This window comes from Orycteropus afer, unplaced genomic scaffold (assembly GCF_000298275.1).
Source record: "Orycteropus afer afer isolate SDZICR_OR568_19922 unplaced genomic scaffold, OryAfe1.0 scaffold00008, whole genome shotgun sequence".
Taxonomy (NCBI): Eukaryota; Metazoa; Chordata; class Mammalia; order Tubulidentata; family Orycteropodidae; genus Orycteropus; species Orycteropus afer.
The window spans coordinates 13,092,770-13,112,109 of record NW_006921595.1 but is presented as its reverse complement, the minus strand read 5'-3'; the positions used below and the strand labels follow the sequence as shown (position 1 = coordinate 13,112,109).

At 36.2% G+C, this 19,340-nt stretch overlaps 1 protein-coding gene across 1 annotated transcript in view; it reads left to right on the top strand.

Annotated features, from left to right (window-relative positions):
• The window catches only part of KLHL7 (kelch like family member 7), a 76,569-nt gene that overhangs the window by 44,432 nt on the left and 12,797 nt on the right, over positions 1–19,340 (top strand). The window contains exon 7 of the mRNA XM_007945939.2: positions 10,811–10,953. Within this exon, the coding sequence (XP_007944130.1) occupies positions 10,811–10,953 (143 nt within the window). The remainder of the gene's footprint in view (positions 1–10,810; positions 10,954–19,340) is intronic.

Sequence of the window (19,340 nt, the reverse complement as noted above, 5' to 3'; positions counted from 1 at the left end):
TTCCAAGCTGATTTTTTTAATCACCTAAATTTTCCTGCTGTGCATTTATGAATCTTTTTTTTTTTTTTACCCTTATACCTCATATCCAGATTAAATTTATTTTGGTATGAAATAAAATAAGAATCTTGTTTTGTTTTTCCCTGAATGTCTAGCAAGATAGACCAGTATAATTATTAATAATTCATCTTTCTCCACTGATTTGAAGTAACATCGTAAGCTAAATTTCCACTTACCTGCACTCACCCACACACATTCACACAGTCTCCTTTTCATTCCATTTTAGTACCATAATTTTAACTATTTTTGTACTTCATAAGTTATATATGTCTCTGAAGGATTTGTAATTTTCTTCGTATAAGTTCTACATTTCATAAATCTGTTGAGTATTTTGTTTTTGCTATTGTGAAATTTTTTTTTCTGTAATTGGTCATTACTGGTCTCTTTTTCAATGTTTTTGTTGATTTCTCTTGTTTTTCTAGGGATACAATCCTATTTGCAAGTAATGATAATTTTGTCCTTTTTCCCCTAATATTTACACTTTTTATTTTGTTTTATTACCTGATTCTATTGAATAGCTTTCTTAGGACAGGGTTCAATTAAATAAAAATGGTGATAAATAGCAGCCTTGGCTTTTCCATACTCATGAGAAATACCTTTACTTCTTACTTGTAGGCATGGACCTGGCTGTTGATTTGTGGTTGTATGCATGTGTGGGTGGAGATGTGGGTATGATTAAGAAAGTGCCTTGGTTTTCCTGAACTTTAAATAAACATTTCTGGTAGATATTTATCAAAATTATTGCTTTTTTTCTGGAAGCTTGAGGATTTTGGCAAACATCATTGTAATGTTTTTTAATTCAGTGTGCATATTTAAGCAAGTATAAAGAATAATACTACAAATGCCCATGAACCCACCTAGCACCTTAAGAAGTCAGTACAGTTAAAGTACCATAAACTACCCTTCAATCACAATACTCCTTCTACTGGAAAGAAAACAACAGCCTTCAGTGTGGCATTTGAGTACCATATATTTCTTTAAACTTTTACATCATATATAAAAAATACATAGTATTGTTTTACAAGTTCTTAAATATGTATAAATAGTATCATATTGTATCATAATGTACAATTTGCTTTTAAAAATACTTTCTATTATGTTTTCTCTTGTGACCAGTGAGTTATATAGAAGTATGTTTTTAAGTTAGTCTTTTGTTACTAATTTCTATCTTTATTGCATTGTAATCAAACAACATGTGGCCAGCTACCAATTCTTTAATACTTACTGAGAATTGTCAATTATTGTAAAATTATCTCGTTTGCATTTTCTTATGACCTGATTTTTTTTTTTAGTGGTTACTAAAAACATTGTATTAAACTCCCTCATGATGTTGGATTTCTCAATTTCTCCTTGTCAATTTTTCCTTTATATATTTTGAGAGTATGTGCATATGAGTTTATAAATGTTACCTTCCTGTTGAACATTTTATAATCATGTTTTAATCTTCTTTTTCCCTAATAATGATGGTTGCCTTTATCTGTCTTTCAGATATGAATATAACTAAACATATTTTTTCTGGTTAGTATTTGCCTGGTTTGTCTTTATCCATCCATTTCTTTCCAAACATTCTGTGTCCTTACATTTTAGGTAGGTCTCTTAAGAACTACATATAGCTGGATTTTCCTTTTCTAATCCATCCTGACAATAGGTTTTTTTTTTTTTTTTTTTAACCTGGTGAGTTGTAATCCATTTACATTTATTATAATTACTATTTGGAATTCTTTGGATGTAGGTTTTTCCCCCTGCTACTGTTTCAGTATTAGATTCTTTATCAGTCCTTTTAATAGTTATTCTTCATATTTTAACATATATATTTTAGACATCAATATCTCTACCCTCCTCTTGAATAAAACAAGGATCTTAAACACTTTAATTTATATTACTTCTTTCTAATGTCTTATTTTCCTGTATTTTAGGTCTCTCTGCATTCTAACCTTCCAAATTAGATAGTATATATATATTTTTAATGTAGTGAGGGCATGTTACATTTATCTATGCTTGCCATTCTCTTTGTCCACCATTCCTTCTTGCATCTTAGACCTTTCTTCTGAGATTTTTTTCCATATTCCTCAAGAACATTCTTTACATGTTGTTGTTGTTGTTATTATTTGCCGTCGAGTCGGCCCCGACTCATAGCGACCCCTCCTTGGGTTTCCAAGGCAGTATCACTACAGAAGTAGGATTGCCCAACCTTCCTTCCGAGGAGTGGCTGGTGGGTTTGAACTGCCAGCCTTCTGGTTAGCAGTCAAGTGCCTTAGGCACTATGCTACCGTTCTTTACATAGTAAACTGTTATCAATTTAGTGGGTTTCCCCACATACACACTCTATTTTTAAGTGTAGGTTTGTTTCCCAAAAATGTCAGGATCCAACTCTGGAGCAGCACAGCCAATAGTCCATACCAGACTTCAGTAAAAAGAAGAGAGTTTAATTAGGAGGTGCATCAATGAGAGATGAAGTCCCAGTGACTCCGGAAACGCCTGCTCTGCTCAGTGCTTACACTCAGGGATTCTTATACTAAAGGAAAAAAAGACACAATATATATGCAGGATTAGTTAACAATTTTCCGACAGTTGACAATTAAAGAAAGGTATGTTTCCTGAGCATCCCCCCAGGAATCCTTAAGAGGCAGCATTGGTATTTGTCAAAATCCAGGTGGCCAGTCCTAAAGTCTGACCCAGGAGCTTTTATTGGCATAGATGGTCCTGTCTTAGATTAGAGGATGCAGTGAGAACTTATAACTGTAACTTACAGAACAAGTTAATTGTAATACCAGCTTGAAGCCAAGTTTTAAAGAAATGGCATCTTAACTAAGAATGTGACGTTTTATTCTAACAATATAGAGTCAGGCCTAACGAAGCAAAATATTTATCCTCACAGGTTTAACTGTTGTTGTTATATGCCGTCAAGTCGGCCCCAACTCATAGCAACCCTTCCTTGGGTTTCCAAGGCAGTATCACTACGGAAGTAGATTGCCCAACTTTCCTTCCAAGGAGTGGCTGGTGGGTTTGAACCACCAGCCTACTTGTTAGCAGTCAAGTGCCTTAGGCACTGTGCTACCAGAGCTCCTACAGGTTTAACTAGGCATATGAATTTAGGTTGAACCTATTTGGTTGTAACACTTTGAAGATACTATTCCACCATGCTTTCATCATCACTGTCAACGTCTACTCTTAGTCTAATTTTCATCCCTTGTAGATAATCTGAATTTTCTCTGTGGCTTTAAAAGTGCTTTTCTTGTTTTTAGTGTTAGGACCAAATGTGTCTGAGCATTCATTCCTTTGTACTTACACTGCTTGAGATTTGTTTTGCTTCTTATATCTGAGCATCCATGTTTTTCATCAAGTTTGGAAAATTCTTAGACATTATTTCTTCTAATAGTGCTATTCCTTCAGGAATTCTGATTAGAAGTGATGTTAAATGTGCTCATTTTATCCTCCATGATTTTTAAACATCTCATTTTTCCCATCTTTGTCTCTGTTTTGCATTTGAGGCAATTTCATCTATGTCATGCTAATCCATTTTTAATGTATCCTTTGAATTGTTAACATTAAAAATATTTAATTTTTTCCAAATATGCCAATCATTTCTGATGATCTTTTTCTCTTTTTACATGTTTTTAATTCTTATATTTCTTTAAAATTTTAAATAGTTTTTGGATGGGTATTTGATAATACCAATATCTGAAGTCTTGAAGACTAAATGCTGTTTGTTGGTTCTGTTGACTTACTCCTAGTAGTTTAATTTCTTATGTGTCTAGTAAATTTGGATTGTGAATTTAGGGCTGTGTTCCTGGAGTCTTCTTTGTTCTTAGAATAGTATTTGTTTTTGCCAAGTACCCTGGGGTACAACGTTTCAGGACTACCTTGAATTAATTTCTTGGCTTATAGTTTCTAAGACTTGCAGGTAGGTTTCATATTTCAGACTTACAAGAGGGAGAGGCTGTCATCGTAAATTTTTAAAGGAGAGAGTCTTTATCTCTACCTGGGGCTAAGATTGAAACAGGTAAGTTATTGTACTGTTTCTCCCTTTGCCAGCAGTTGAGGTTTTGTCTCAGCTTAGCTTTTCACTAAACTGATCCAGCTTTAGACAAGAAATTCATTTCCAACTTACCAACTTGCACAAGTCTAAGACTTTATTGTCCTCTCCCTCATATAATCAGTAAGAACAATTTCAAGATTTCCAGTATTATCCAGGGCACTCAGTGTAGCTCTAGGGTCTCTTTCTCACCCTCTCTCTCACTGCCATCCAGTCAGATCTGACTCATAGCGACCCTTCCTTGGGTTTCCATAGCGGTATCAATATGGAAGTAGATTGCCCCATTTTCCTTCCGAGGAGTGGCTGGTGGGTTTGAACCACCAGCCTTCTGGTTAACAGTCAAATGCCTTAGGCGCTACGTTACCAGAGCTCCTAGTGTGTCTCTGTGCTTTCCATTCTGGTGTTTAGTTCCCTCTTCGTTTTTGGTCTTCTGATCTCTTAGTATGTTAGCTTTGCATTTAAAGGGTTTGTTTTATTCTTTCCATCATTTATATTATTTTGTAGGAAGTTGTTTCTGAAAGTCTTATCTGTCATTTTGCTGTAAGTGGAAGTTCTTATATTATTCTTTAAACATATGAAATATATAATGTAATGACTATGATATGCTAAGTTTGTTCTTGTTAACTCTTCCAGCCTCTTCTTGAATTCCCATTAATCTTATTCAAACAAAAAGGCATATGTACAATTATCTATAAATGGAGCCGAAGTATCCAAACCAAAATAAGAAAACTCATTGCCGTCAAGTTGATTCCAACTCACAGTGACCTCTCCTTGGGTTTCCAAGGCAGTAGGTATCTCTATGGAATAGATTGCCCAGTCTTCCTTCTGAGAAGTGGCTAGTGGATTTGAACTGCCAGCCTCTGGTTAGCAGTCATGTCTTAGACACTACGCCACCAGTGCTAACTAGAAGGTTGGTGGTTCAAACCTACCAGCTGCTCACAGAAGGAAGATGGGGCAATCTACTTCCGTAAAGATTTACTGCCTCAGAAACCCAATGGGGGTTGCTATGAGTCAGAATCAACTCAATGGCAGTGAGTTTGAGAGGCAGAAGTATAAGTTAAGAAAGCCTCTACTAGAAGGTAGTTAGAATTTACTTTGACCTCTTAAGCTGTTTTTGATACCTCATCTGACTGTTTTATTTAAGGTTTTGCTGGTTAAAGGCACAAAGTAAAGGAAATAAATAAAAGAGAAGCACTTTCACTCCTACCTAAGATATCCTCAAGAATGGCAATAAATTTGAGTGTCCTAATTATTACATAGTTTCATTTGCTCCTTGATTTGGAAGTTATGTAAAATTTCCATTAGACTTATCACACAGTTTACTACTGAATAGTACTTTGATTTTTGATAAGTTTATTCAGTATTATTCCCTCGATTCAAAAAAATATTACAATTGAATGCTTTAAAATTGCTATAAACATTTTAGGAGAATAATGTGGAAATTTTTCATGAATGGTAAGCATAAAACAATATTTAATATATAACCTTTTTGTTAAATAAAAATGAAATAGAAAAAGGCTATAAATATTTTAACCCAACTAAGGTCATCAAGGGAGAGAAGAAAGTATGAGTAAAGGGCAGATGCTTACAAATAGAGCTGTCCCTCACTATCTGAAAGTAGAATATTCCTATGAAACCTTTCATAAGCCCAAATGGCATGAAGCAAAGAAGCAATTCCCATTCATTTATATGGGGAAAATTCTTAAGCATCCCCAGAGCCAAAAAATAACCTATGAAATCGTACCCAAATAACACATAAAACCTAAAATGATGCTAACATTTACTGTTCACAGATATGGTTCAAAGCTATGGTGGCTTGATGTTGACATGCTCAATGTAGTTCTGGGGAAAGAGCTTGGCAACACCACTCTGGCTGCGAGCTTCCTCATTTAGGGTTTGCTACAAAGCAAACACTGAACTCTAGTTTCTCTTTTTGCCTTTTTTCATAAGCACAAAAATCCTCTTTGGATTTCTTTCACTTAGCATAAACAGTTACTAATGTAGGTCTTTTGTAAAAGCAAAGTGGTATAAAGTAAACTTTCAAAGAGCAGGGGATACTTGTACCTACATTTAAGGAGTGGAAGAAGGAAAAGAACCAAGAAAAGAGAATTCAGAGTTAATTGAACCAAAGGCTGGTAACTTGAAAACTAAGGTGTAGAGAGTTTTCAAGACATAGAGTATCAAGCGGTCTAGGTTCTTAGGCACAGAAAGCTGAAAGAAAATCAACACCAAGAAAATGCCTTAGATTAGGGCTTCCCTCATTTGGATTTCATCATTTTAATATCAGGTCTTTCATTATGCCTTTATTCCCAAACTGTGTTATTTTCCTGGCTAGACTTTCATTGGATAGAAGCTCCACCTAGTTCTTCATACATAGTGTGAGCTGTTGAAGACAACTAGCCAATCTTAGTCAGAATACAGTGTTCAGTTCTTATGTGAATCCTGAATTGATTTAGAAACAGGATAGCAAAATTATTCCAGAATTTCAATCAAGTGTGAGGATTAGGCTCTGAAGCAGCAAATTTTGTTGTTTAGTTTCTTTGACTTGACATGTTTATTACAGGTTTTCTTTTTAAGGGGGGAAAAAAAAAAAAAAAACAGTCAGTCATTCGCCAACTCCTTGCCTAAACACACAGGCAGCTGAAATTCAGGCTTTGGGTTCTAGGCAGAGCTAAATGGGGAAAAGGCCTCCAGCCTCCTGTGTTCAGGTTATCACTTGTCTGGCTTAGGTATCCCTGTAAGAGTAAAAGAAAAATAGAAGAGGTGATATAATAAAACTAAACTAAAAGTAACTACAATTTAAAGAAAATATAAAATAAAAATGAAATATACACTCAGAGCTACCACAAAGGACTAGGCCAAGTTCTTACTAAAAATTTACAAATGATAATACCTAGCTTTCAATAACTCCCATAAGCCTAAGGAGTAAGGAACTCCTCAGGGACAGATACCAAAATGTTTGTCCCCAGCTGTATCCTCAGAGAGAATAAGCCCTCTCAGCAGGAAGGAAGCACAGCTTGTGCTCCTCCAGGGAGAGCACAGTTGGCCACAATCAGCCACTTTTACTTGGTGGCCTATTGTCTGGAAACAGGTCCCTCAGTGTCTCTTTCCATCTCTCCTATCTGTCTTCTTTGCTGAGAGTAATGTACTCATAGATTACACAGCACACCAAACTCCAGAGCTTTGGTTGAGGAGGTCTGGGATAATGGGGCCTGATAATTAGGATTTCTAACAAGTTTCCAGGTGATGCTGATGCTTAGGGGACCACCCTTTGAGAACCTGAATCCAGCCCTGTGGCCTGTTTTTGTAAGGCCTTCAGTGAGCTAAGTTGTTTTACGTTTGTATGGATTGTTTTAAAAACAAAGAATATACAGCAGGAACCAGATGTGGCCTGCAAAGCCAGTATTTACTCTCTGGCCTCTTGCCAAAAGGGAGCTCTGGTGGCATAGTGTGTAAGGCATCTGACTGCTAACCAGAAGGCTGGTGGTTCAAACCCACTGGCCAGTCCTCAGAAGGAATATTGGACAATCTACTTCTGTAGAGATACTGCCTTGGAAACCCAAGGAGGGGTCACTGTGAGTCAGTTTGACTCCATGGCAGGGAGTTTGGTTTTGTGTTGCCAGCAAGTTTGCAGCTCCCTGATTGAGAGCATGCTCCAGAGCATTAGCCGAGATAATACCTAGCTTTTTGTTTTCAGCTAAAACCTTCACTTTCTAAGGCAAAAGTGCTACTTCTCAAACTCTGAAATGGAAATATTGATACATTCACTACAAAATGCTCTCCAAACTTCTGTTCTCTCTCTGTCCCTCTTAAAAATGCCTGTCACAGCTTCAAATACAGAAGCTTTTTGCATATGTTAAAAAATTTTTACATTGTTTTTGAGTTGATAATACTGCACCTCATACACAATTCAAAAAGCTGTAGATGGGTCCATAATGAAAAGAAAGTCTCCCTGATTCCCCTGTTCCCTACCTCCTCATTCTGTTACCCTAAAGGTTACCATTATTGTATATCTTGTCAGAAGTAGTCTGATAAGTCTGTACATACACAATTATATACATTTATATGTGTGTGTATACATTACATGTATAAAATACACAAATATGCATAAAATATAAATATTTTAAACAAATTGTATCACACACTGCTGTTATGCATCTTTTTTTCATTCGACATTATTTCTTAGAAATCATCCCATGTTCCCATGTATACATATTGTACTTCCTTATTCTTCTTAACAGCCACATACAATATCCCATTGTGTAGGTATACCATAAATTTTTTAACCATTGTCTAATGGTGAACATTAGCTTCACAAACTTCTAAAAGGGGAATTACTGGGCTAAAAGGTACATGCATTTACAATTTTTACAGGTCATACTATTGCCTTCCATAGGTTGTACCCACCCAGACCCTCACCGGCAAGGAGTGTGCCCCACTCTACAGCCATACCCTGTGTTCCAGACAGTTTGATCTTGGTCAGTCTGATAAGTGAACAAAATATGGATTTAATTTGTATTTCTCTAAGTGAACAAGTCAATTATCTTTTTATATGTTAAATAGTTGCTTGTAGTATCTTGAAGATCTCAGTTCCTCACATTATCTCCTTTATACTTTTTCCAAGTTATTATTTTAGGAAAAACATTGTATTTTTTGGCATGTATATTTATTCCTGTGATTAGAAGAAAAGTCAAGAATAATGAAATCATAAGTAGGTATTAATATGTCTACTTCCATAGTGAAACCACCTCAGAAACCCAAGAAGGGGTTGCTATGAGTCAGGTCTGACTCGACAGCACATAACAACAACAATAACAACATTTACCTTTAAGATCACCAGATCAGTCTTGAAAATAAACATATGTTAAGTGAGCAAAGCCCTCAATTAGAATTGTTGGCTATCTGAATAATAGTTTATACAAATTATTATGCTAATATATTTCAATTTGATATAAGCTGTTTATAGTAATTGAAAATATTAACACAAGGACTTTTTTATAACTGAGTAGAAAAATACAAATCTATGTTATAAAGTTGTTATTGTCTAACAGTTTTATTTAAACTATTGTCTCATTTGGTAGGTATAGATAATACAAAGATAACACTTCAATGTAGTCTCTAGCTGAGAATCACATATGAAGCAAAGAGATGATGATTATGCAAAGTCGTGTATTTAGGGAAATTAAATTGCCATCATTTTGACTCTAAGAAAAAAGATACTTGTAGTTCTTTTTCTGTGAACTGTGTTCACATACTTCATCTAATTTTCCACTAGGTTGATGGTCTTCATCTTATTAATTAGTAGGGTTGCTTTTTATATTTGTCTTTCATATAATTTATATTCTCAGTTTGTCATTATCTTGATTTTGTGTATTCTTTTTGCCATGCAGGAATTTAATATAAAAATGTTATGTACTTAAGTCTGTGAATATTTTTTTCATGGCTTCTGGGTTTTGTGTCATTCTTAGGCTTTCCCATTCTGAGCTTGTTTTTTTTAAAAAAAAAAAAAAAAAAACTCTCCTATTATTCTTTTGGGAGTTCTGGTGGCGTAGTGCTTAAGGCATTTGACTGCTAACCAGAAGTCTGACAGTTCAAACCCACCAACCACTCCCTGAAAGGAAGATTGGGCAATCCACTTCCATAGTGTTCTGGCCTTGGAAACCCACAAAGGGGTCGCTATGAGTCAGATCCTACTCGACGGTAGTATACAACAACAACAACAACATTCTTTTAGTACATTTATGAGTTTTTGTTTTGTTTTTTTGCATAGTCAAATATGTGATTCATTTGGAATTTGCTTTAGGGTAAATTGGCAAGGTACAATTTTCTTCCTCCATGTTGTTATCTGATATCATTTATTGAACAGTTCACCTTTCCCACAGTGATTTGAGATGGCACCTCAAAGCACTTTTTAATTGTGATCTAATGTGACCCTTTGTGGCACTTGACCAAATTAAGAAATTGCTGAAGGAAAAGGGTCATGTTAGATCACAATAGTTCTGAATTCTTGTTGCATTTTAGAATCATCTAGAGTAATGCTTCTCAAAATTTTATATACATCTGTATTACCTTGGGTTTTTGTTAAAACTGCAGATTCCGATTCATTCTGATTAGGGTCTGGGATTCAGCATTTCTAACGAGCTCCCAGTTTGTGCTGAAGCTGCAGGAATGATGATTTAATTGGTCTGTGGTAGGGTCCAAACCCACTGCTATCAGGTCAGTTCCAACTCATAGCAACCCCCATTGGGTTTTCAAAGCTGTAAATCTGTATGAAAGTAGATTGCCTCATCTGGGTTTGAACTGCTGATCTTCTGGTTAGCAACCAAAGATCTTACTGCACCACCAGAGCTACTTGTGGTAGGGCCCAGGAATAGATATTTTCAAAGATTCCCTAGGTGATTCTAATTTACAGTCAAGATTAAGAACTGCTGGGTTAGGAGATATAGATTTCAGTAATTATTATTTTAATAGCCATTGCTTGAGAAGTCAGGTAAGTGGGTGGGCAGTCAAAATAATAGTGATTGTTGAGAATAATAATTTGGTTAGGACACAGGTCCTTAAAACATTTTTCCTGTCTCTTCCCCTTCACTCCTACCTCAAATACTGTAGACGATGATGAAAGAAAGTTACAGAAATAAGTTCACTATTATGGCTGAATATTTTCAAAGCATTAAAGTGCTAGAAGTTCTTAAAGAGTTGCCATGTATTTTTCTACAGGTGGAATGAGATATCATCTGCTGTCTCCAGAGGATCGAGAAGAACTGGTAGAAGGAACTAGGCCCAGAAGAAAGAAACATGACTACCGCATAGCCCTATTTGGAGGCTCCCAGCCACAGTCTTGTAGATACTTTAACCCAAAGGTAACTAATTTTTATTCTACCTTTAGTTTTTTTATGAAAGCACTGCACACATAGACCCCTACCACCAGTAGTAATAACTCATACCTTTTTATAAGACACATCTTCATTTTGTAAGTTATCTTCATTTTACAGATAAGGAAATTGAGGCTTAGTAGGATTTTAGATTTCTGTAATTATCTGGAGTGCTAAATAGTAACCACTATCAAAGAAAATGGAAAGCTAGTTCTCATGCCTTATCTCTTTGTTTAGCAACCTTTTGCTTTCCTTATAATGTCTTACTTTCATTATGTGCCATTTTCAATGAAAAACTGCTTCTGAAGATAGAATGTTTAGATATGTTTTAATATGAAATAGCATAGTCATTCTAGAAAATTTGGGAAACCTAGAAAAGCACGATGAAAGAAGATAAATTAGTTTTAAATCAACCATTTGAATCAAGAGTGGGAAAATGATATTTTCTTTTTCAAACAAAAACTGAAATCATGTAGAATTATAAATTCTATAGATCAGTAGCTTTCAGATGTTGGTAATAGTTATACCTCATTGGTTTCCCAAAACCTAACTATAGTGTTGATTTTGGCAGTTAAAAAGTAATTAAACCAAGTTTGGTAGAAATTATTTTTAAGTGAAGTTTTGATGTATGCAAACAAAAAAACTCACTGCTGTCGAGTCAGTTTCAACTCATAGTGACTCCTCCTTGGGTTTCCAAGGCGGTATCTCTATGGAAGTAGATTGCCCAGTCTTCCTTCTGAGGAGTGGCTGGTGGGTTTGAACCGCCAGATAGGAAAATCCTGATTTGATTTAGGAGTCAGGGAATAGTGTTTCTAGATAAGGCAACGTGAAATGACTCTTTGCACTTTGTGTTTGTTTTTAACCTGTAGTTCTAACACTTTCCTTGGTTTTTTTTTTTTTTTTTTTTTTTACTGGACAGTTGAAAAAAGATGCATACTCTACACGAGCCTGGAAGTGAGAATGTAACTTCAGAATTCTCATTTGATGCTTGCTTTGCTCTTTAAAATGACCTTTATTTGATTGTTCTTTTATATACTGAACCACAATTTTTGGACTTCAAGTAGAACAATGCAAACAATTAAGGAAGTAACTACTGATTTAAAAAAAAAAAAGCCTCAATCCATAAATTATCTCTTATTTCCTGAAGTTAACACTATTAGAATCCCACTACCATATTTATTAAGTATTTCTATTAAAAGTATCAGCCTCCTCCCTCTCTTCTTTTTGCTATAAAAGTTTGTCTTGAAAAACTTTTGCCATTTACTATCATTTGTATATAATTTTTAATATAAATTACTCCTGATTATTTCTAATACTAGAATAATTGGGGAGGCTGGTTTCATTATACATTATTTACCTTGACTCTTCCAACGTAAACATTATTTTATAGTATGATTTAAGTAAATTGCTTAATAAGAAGTATTGTATAGGAATTATTTTTAAATTCTTGTACTTAAAATTTTCAGAAATGTTGAAATGTTTTTTTACTATCATTAAATGGGACCCATTCATAGTGTCCTATACCAGCTAACAATGGTGATAATTTTTATTAAGTTGATCTCTTTCAGAGTGACATTTTCAGCTGTATTACTTAGTTGAATTATATAGAATTAAGCCAATATCCGTACAAACTATTATCTTTAGATATTCCTTAGATATTGCTGGAAGATACTTATATTAATTACTGACAGAAAAATGATTGGAAAGAAAATTGTCTTTTTTCTGAGTATTGGCAGAAAAAGAAATGTAGAAATGTTGTTGCTATTTTGAATTTAAATGGTACTCTTCTTATTAAGGTCCTTTCATAGAGCGTGCTGAGCCTCTCTGCCCTCCTCCCCCATACCAGCACGCCTATTTTTAAAGTTTCAAGTTCTCATGATTACTGAAAGAGTTACCTGTGTTCATTGCTCTGTTTCTCTAAGTACTAGTATCCTCAAGTTGTAGGATGGGAATGTCTTATTGATACTGATGCCTAAATAAAAATTGACTTAATTGACCAGTTTTTATTTGGATTCCTCCTGTCCTCTGAATGATGAACTGAAGTCTTAGAACTTAGAGGCACAAGGGATTCTGAATATTACCTGCTTAAAACAAATAGGGAGGAAGACCAGCAGGGTGATGGGAAGAGTCTGTAAAGAAGGCAGAAAATTATATGATGTCATGTTTCGTGGAACCACCAGGATTGATGACATATGCAGGACCTCCCCTTACAGCTCTGAAGTAGACTCATCATTGAGCTTAGTGCCTGGCACAGTGTAGGTAGTCAAGTTTGTGATCATGAATGAACCAGTACAACTCTAGATAGCATTTCACAGGCAGTGTTCTCAGCTGGTTTTATAGGACTGAATCTAAATATTTATTTTAAAAAATCCTGTCACATCAGTTCCTACTCTTGGTGACCCCCTGTGTGTCAGAGTAGAGCTGCACGTCATAGAGTTTTCAAGGACTGATTTTTCAGAAGCAGATTAGCAGGGCTTTCTAGCAAGGTACCTCCACCCTTTCAGTTAGTAGCCAGGTACACCAGCTCTTTGCACTAATCCAAATACAAAACCAAACTCATTGCCATCAAGTTGATTCTGACTCATGATGACCCCCATAGGGTTTCCAAGCCGGTAAATCTTTACAGAAGTAGATTAATGCCTCATGTTCCCCCCATGGAGTAGCTGGTGGATTTTAACTGCTGACCTGGTTAGCAGCCAAATGCCTTACCCACTGTGCCGCCAGAGCTCCTTATCTAAATATAAATGGGCCTAAATATACACTTAAAAAAAAAAAAAAAATTCACTGCCGTGGAGTCGATTTGACTCATAGCTACCCCTCCTTGGATTTCCGAGCTGGTATCTCTACAAGAGTAAATTGCCCAGTCTTCCTTCCAAATATACATGTTGTTGTTATGTGCAGTCAAGTCGCACTGCCTCATAACGAGCCCTCCTTGGGTTTCTGAGGCAGTATCACTACAGAAGTAGATTGCCTGACCTTCCTTCAGTGGAGTGGCTGGTGGGTTTGAACCGTCAGCCTTCTGGTGAGCAGTCAGGTGCCTTAGGCACTATGCTACCAGAGCTCCTCTCGAATATACATAGACCCTAAAAAAAATTAACTGCAACTCATAGCACATTTTCCTTTTGGAAATAATGTTTATTAAAGGTATCATGGTGGCTTTTATCACAGTTTCATAGCACCTTCCCCTCTTAAACAGACATAGACTTTCACTGAGCGAGAGACATTCCCAGCCTGTGATCAGGTTGAAAATTGGCAGTTAAACATTGCAAGGGTCAACAAAGCATACAGTTCTAAAAGATCATGTGCATGAAAAAAAAAGTGTAAACCTTAAAGGAAAATGGTGTTATCTTAAAAAAAAATTCAAGGTGGTTTTTATAAGAATGTATCAGTAATGCTTGCTATCAATGAAGGAGTTTTATAGAAGCAATGCATTGAGGTAACAAGGTGAGCACTGCCAAAATGATCAGGAGCATCTACTGAAACAAAATATCCCAGATGGGCAGCAGGCAGTCTTCTCAGGTGGATTGGGCCGATAGTTGTGTGCCAGGGGCTAACATTTTGGAATGCAAGTGTGGATCATCATCGGTATCCTATAAGCTTCCTTAGTTGTCAGTATAATAGGTACCCAGTGGGAATAATCACTGTTCTTTGCAACTTTTGCACAGTAAGTTTATGTATAGGAAGACAGTGGAACACTTTCTAAGGTAAACTCTCAGTTGAGTACTCTTGTCTTCCTAGAATGTCTTCCAAAATAGGAATATTTGAGAGCTTTGATCTATTTCTTTTCATAATCTCCTTAACACTGATGTGTATTTCTCCTAATATCAGCCTCATAGTCCCTTCTATTCCTTCCATGCCACATGCAGTACTTGAAGTGTCTACCTTAACACTAAGTCATACATCTACAAGAAACCCTCAGTAAAATTATGACTAACCCTAGGAAGGATGAAATCAAACTCATTCTACATTGGCTACAACCTGCCATAATTACCACAAATTAACATACCTAAAAAGAATCTGAGGGAGTGGAAACAAGAGCGGCAGGTATTTGATGACTGTAAATGGGAAACCAAAACCAAACCAAACTCACTGCCATCGAGTCAATTCCAACTCTTAGTGACCCCCATTGGATTTCCAAGATGGTAAATCTTTATGGAAGTAGATTGCCCAGTCTTCCTTCCATAGAGTGGCTGGTGGGTTTGAACTGCCTACCTTCTGGTTAGCAGTCAAATGCCTTAGGCACTTGTGCCACCCAGAGCTCCTTGTAAGTGGAAAGGGTGAAGAAAATAGGAATGGTATCTTTATGTGGTGATATTTTAAGGGACTCTACCCATCCTGCAGGGAGCTCTGGTAGCATAGTGCCTAAGGCACTTGACTGCTAACCAGAAGGCTGGCGGTTCAAACCCACCAGCCACTCCTCGGAAGGAAGGTTGGGGCAATCTACTTCCGTAGTGATACTGCCTTGGAAACCCAAAGAGGGGTCCCTATGAGTCGGGTCCGCCTCGACGGCGCATAACAACGACAACAACAACCCATCCTGGAGGTCTAGCCATTCTGGAAGTAGCTGAACCCAGGGCTAAAAGGAAAAGAATCACCTGAGGGTAAGTCCAAGAAAGAAGATAAATTATCTCTATTCTCTATACCATTTTACTGTACCTGAAAATTACTAGTGGCTACTTTTGCTGTTTGTTGTTTCATAAGATGGCTTGGAGGCATGGTGAGATCTGTCTTCCCAGAAATACTAAGTCATGTACAGTATAGGCTTGGTATGGATTGTTTTCTTTGAAAACTGCTGATCCATGTGGAGGTAATTATCCTTAACTGTTACAAACAGCATGGTTAGCGGAGTATGGTTAGCTGGTTAGAAAAGTATAGTTTAAATAAATAATATTTTAGCATATATTGCCACTATCACAATTCATCAGGAATTTGAAATTTGTGAGTCTGACACTTGTACTGAACACTGGCACTGATGAAAGACACACATGCTCTAGTCCTATCCTCAAATTCACTGTGCATGTTGCATTATACGTAAGGGTGAAGCGGTTAAAGAGCACGGGGGCTGAGGTCAGAGAGGTGCTAAACAGAACCTAACCAGTTAAGTGTCCCAATGTGCAGTAGCCTTGGTGGCATGGAAATGAAGATACCCCTCTGGGTTGAAGCTTCATGGAGGTTTTCTTGAGGTAGACTTTATTGCTAAATTTGGATGGGAGGAAGAAAAAAAATAAGAATATTGAATCCTTAGTAGGTATACCTCTTTTGAGCTTGATTAGTATTTTTTATTAAAAATGTTCATAAAATCTCCCAAAAGTATTAGTTAGCTAAATGGAATCTAATTTTGTGCTTTAAAAAAGGAAATTTGACACAGTTAAAAGAACTGAAGGACTAGGTCATAAGTCTTTTTTTTTTCCTTTTGTGCAGCTTTTTTTTTTTTTTTTTTTTTAAGGAAAGCAGCTGTTTAGTAGGAAGAGTATTTCAAGTCTAGGTATATGACTTTAGGCAAGTCAGTTAGCCTTTTCTAAACTTAATTTTTCTGGTCTTTTTTGGAAAAAAAGGTTTAAATTCCATTCATCTGACTTCCTCTTTTTCTTTAATCTTCATTAACTTCTCAGTCAGTTCCTCCCTACCACCCTTAGGTTTTCTAATTTTTCCATATTTATATGTAAAAAGGCTTATTTCTCCCCTCTCTTTTCCCCTTCACCTTCCCTAACTCTTCTGAACCCTTTAACTATCTACTTTATCTCCTGTACTTTGCATGTACAGTAGATGTTTGTCCCATTGGTAAGAACATTCTATTAAATGAGTATGTGATTGCATTCTGGGACTTGAGATCATTGTTTAAAGTATATTTTGAGATTAAGAACAGCATGCCAAGGTTCACCTAAAGGCATATCTTCTGTATAGAGAACTGACAGGGTTGCTTTCCTACTATTCCCTTTTTTTTTTTTTTTTTTTAATTCAAAGGACCAGAGTATTGCATATAATATCCATGTCAGATTCCTCTTGAGCTTAAATATCATTTCATGTTTGAATTACTAAGCTCAGTTTAGGTCTCAGTTTTGTTTTTGTTGATGTGGTTGGTGTCTGGGAACGGAGAGGCCAAAAGAATGTTTTGTGACTTTATAAAGCAGCAGTGATTCTTAGCTACTAATTTCCTTTGAGCTGGTCTCTGGCCTCACTTCCGAGTCCTTGTTAATTTTAACCATTAACTGCTGAGAAATGCCCAGTTATATGTTATTTGTTGCTAATTAAGCCTAATTTTATCCAGCAGTCTACAACAGTACAGTGGAGTTGCCCAGCCCCACCTATGTAAGCCTTTATTATCTAGCTGTATTTGTTGAAGGATTTAAGTTACAAGATTATTTTTTGCTAATGGCTAATTACTAAATCTCTGTCCTTTCTGGGCTTTGGGAGGTTAACAAGTTTCCGGAAATATTTGTGTGGCTCTGTTGAAAATGGATGCAGAAAATTAGTTGAAAATTAGTGCAACCTGTGAAATTACTTGACACATCAAGTATTTACATCTGGAAAACCAGATTGCCTTAATAAATGTGATATATGGACGGTAGGGAAAGACTGTTTCTAATGTGTCCTGTAGTTGATATTTAGCCTCATACTACAATAACTGTATGTTTTTCAATTGTTACAGCTCTTAAATGAGTTTTAATTTCCTATGTTTGTTAAAACATTTAGCACTATTATAGGTCTCTGCTGTCATAAACAGATGTTTTTCTTATACCGTACTTTTGGAATCTTTGCCTAATATACTTTATTTTTTTAAAAAATAAATGTTTTTTGTAGCAAATTCCTATACAGCAAGATAGAAAGGAGAGAGCCAAAATACTCCCAACCAAAGAAGCCATAAATAGTTTAGCGAGCAACATTCTAGGCCCCATTTTCATGTTTAGAAGATCATTCTATGCAGGCTAATTTGAAAAACTTATTTTTACATTCTCACCATTATATTATGGAGATATTTCCATGTCACTAAAAATGTCATCCTTTTGAAGGGCTGCAGAATATTCCATCATTAGGATATACCATAATTTATTTAATGCTTTCCTTCCTGCAGACATTTGGCCTATTTCCATTTTTTTCCTGTTAAGTCACCCCTGCAGTGAAATCCCAGCTTTGCACACTTGTACATCCCAGCTTTGCACACTTGTCTAGTTTTTTTGTTTTTTGGGGTTTGTATTTAGGGTAAATTCCTAAGAGAAGAATTGCTCTAGCAAAAGATAAAAATGGAAACTATAATCAAAACAGTAGATAAAGCCTGGTTCCCAACTTCAGCTACTATTTGTTGGTTGTGGGTCCTCCTCTTCTTCAGTGGTACCACCCCTCAGGAAGCCACAGAAATATTAGTAGCAACCATAGCCACTGCAGGACCTGCAGCTGTGGTGTCAAGATACCAGCAAGAATTAGCCTAATTTAGCTAGAGCTGCCAAGAGAACTATTGCAAACCAGCCACAGAGTGTAACTTCTGTCTTCTGACCTTTAGAAGGTCCAAATGAAGTGGCCCACTGGATGAGATACACTTTCTATGAATGTGATCTATCACCCAGTAAAAATGTTCCATTCAATATGCCAAACCCTGAACCAAATACCACACAGACAGGGAGAAAATCCCTGTTTTCACAAAAGTTGTGCTATTGACATGACTGACTGAGCATCATGTTGATGAATGATAAGATGTAGAGATGGTGCAGGACTCCAGAGTCACTGAGCTGGAAACACAACAGAACAGAGGAACCTAGAGTGCTCTACCCTCAGTCCAAGGTTCTTTAAAATAGTTCTTATAAGATTTTTAGAAAAACAGGCAGTAATAGCACAGCTTTGGAGTGAATTTACCACTTTGAAATTATGTAACCGCTGATAAAGTACTTCACATCTCTAAGTTTTAGTTTTCTTTTGGTCAAATGAGAATGTTACCTCCTGTATTGTTACAGAAATTAAGTGTTTTACATTATTTCAGCAGAGTGCCTGAAGTGCTCAGTAACTAAGAAGTTAATAATAGCCATTTGTCTAGTGATAATTTCTAAATCATCTGGACCCTAAAATCATTGGACTTGAGGGCTGAAAGCCACATGGAGGTGGTAGGGAATCTTAGATCATTTAGTTCAGTCTTTGTTTTACAGATTAAGAAACTGAAGTACCTGAAAAGTTGAATGACTAACTTTAGACCTATAGCTCCTCAATGAAGAGCCTAGCTTGGTGCCCAAGTTTTTTGGCTTCTTTGAGCTACATTCTTTTTGACTTTGTGAAATCAGTGAAGCCAAAAGTGTTTCTATGTATTTTTCATGAAACTGCTTCTAGAAATGTGCTGCCCTCTGACATAACTTGCTTCCTATATGGGTTGTCACTGTAGTTCTGTGATT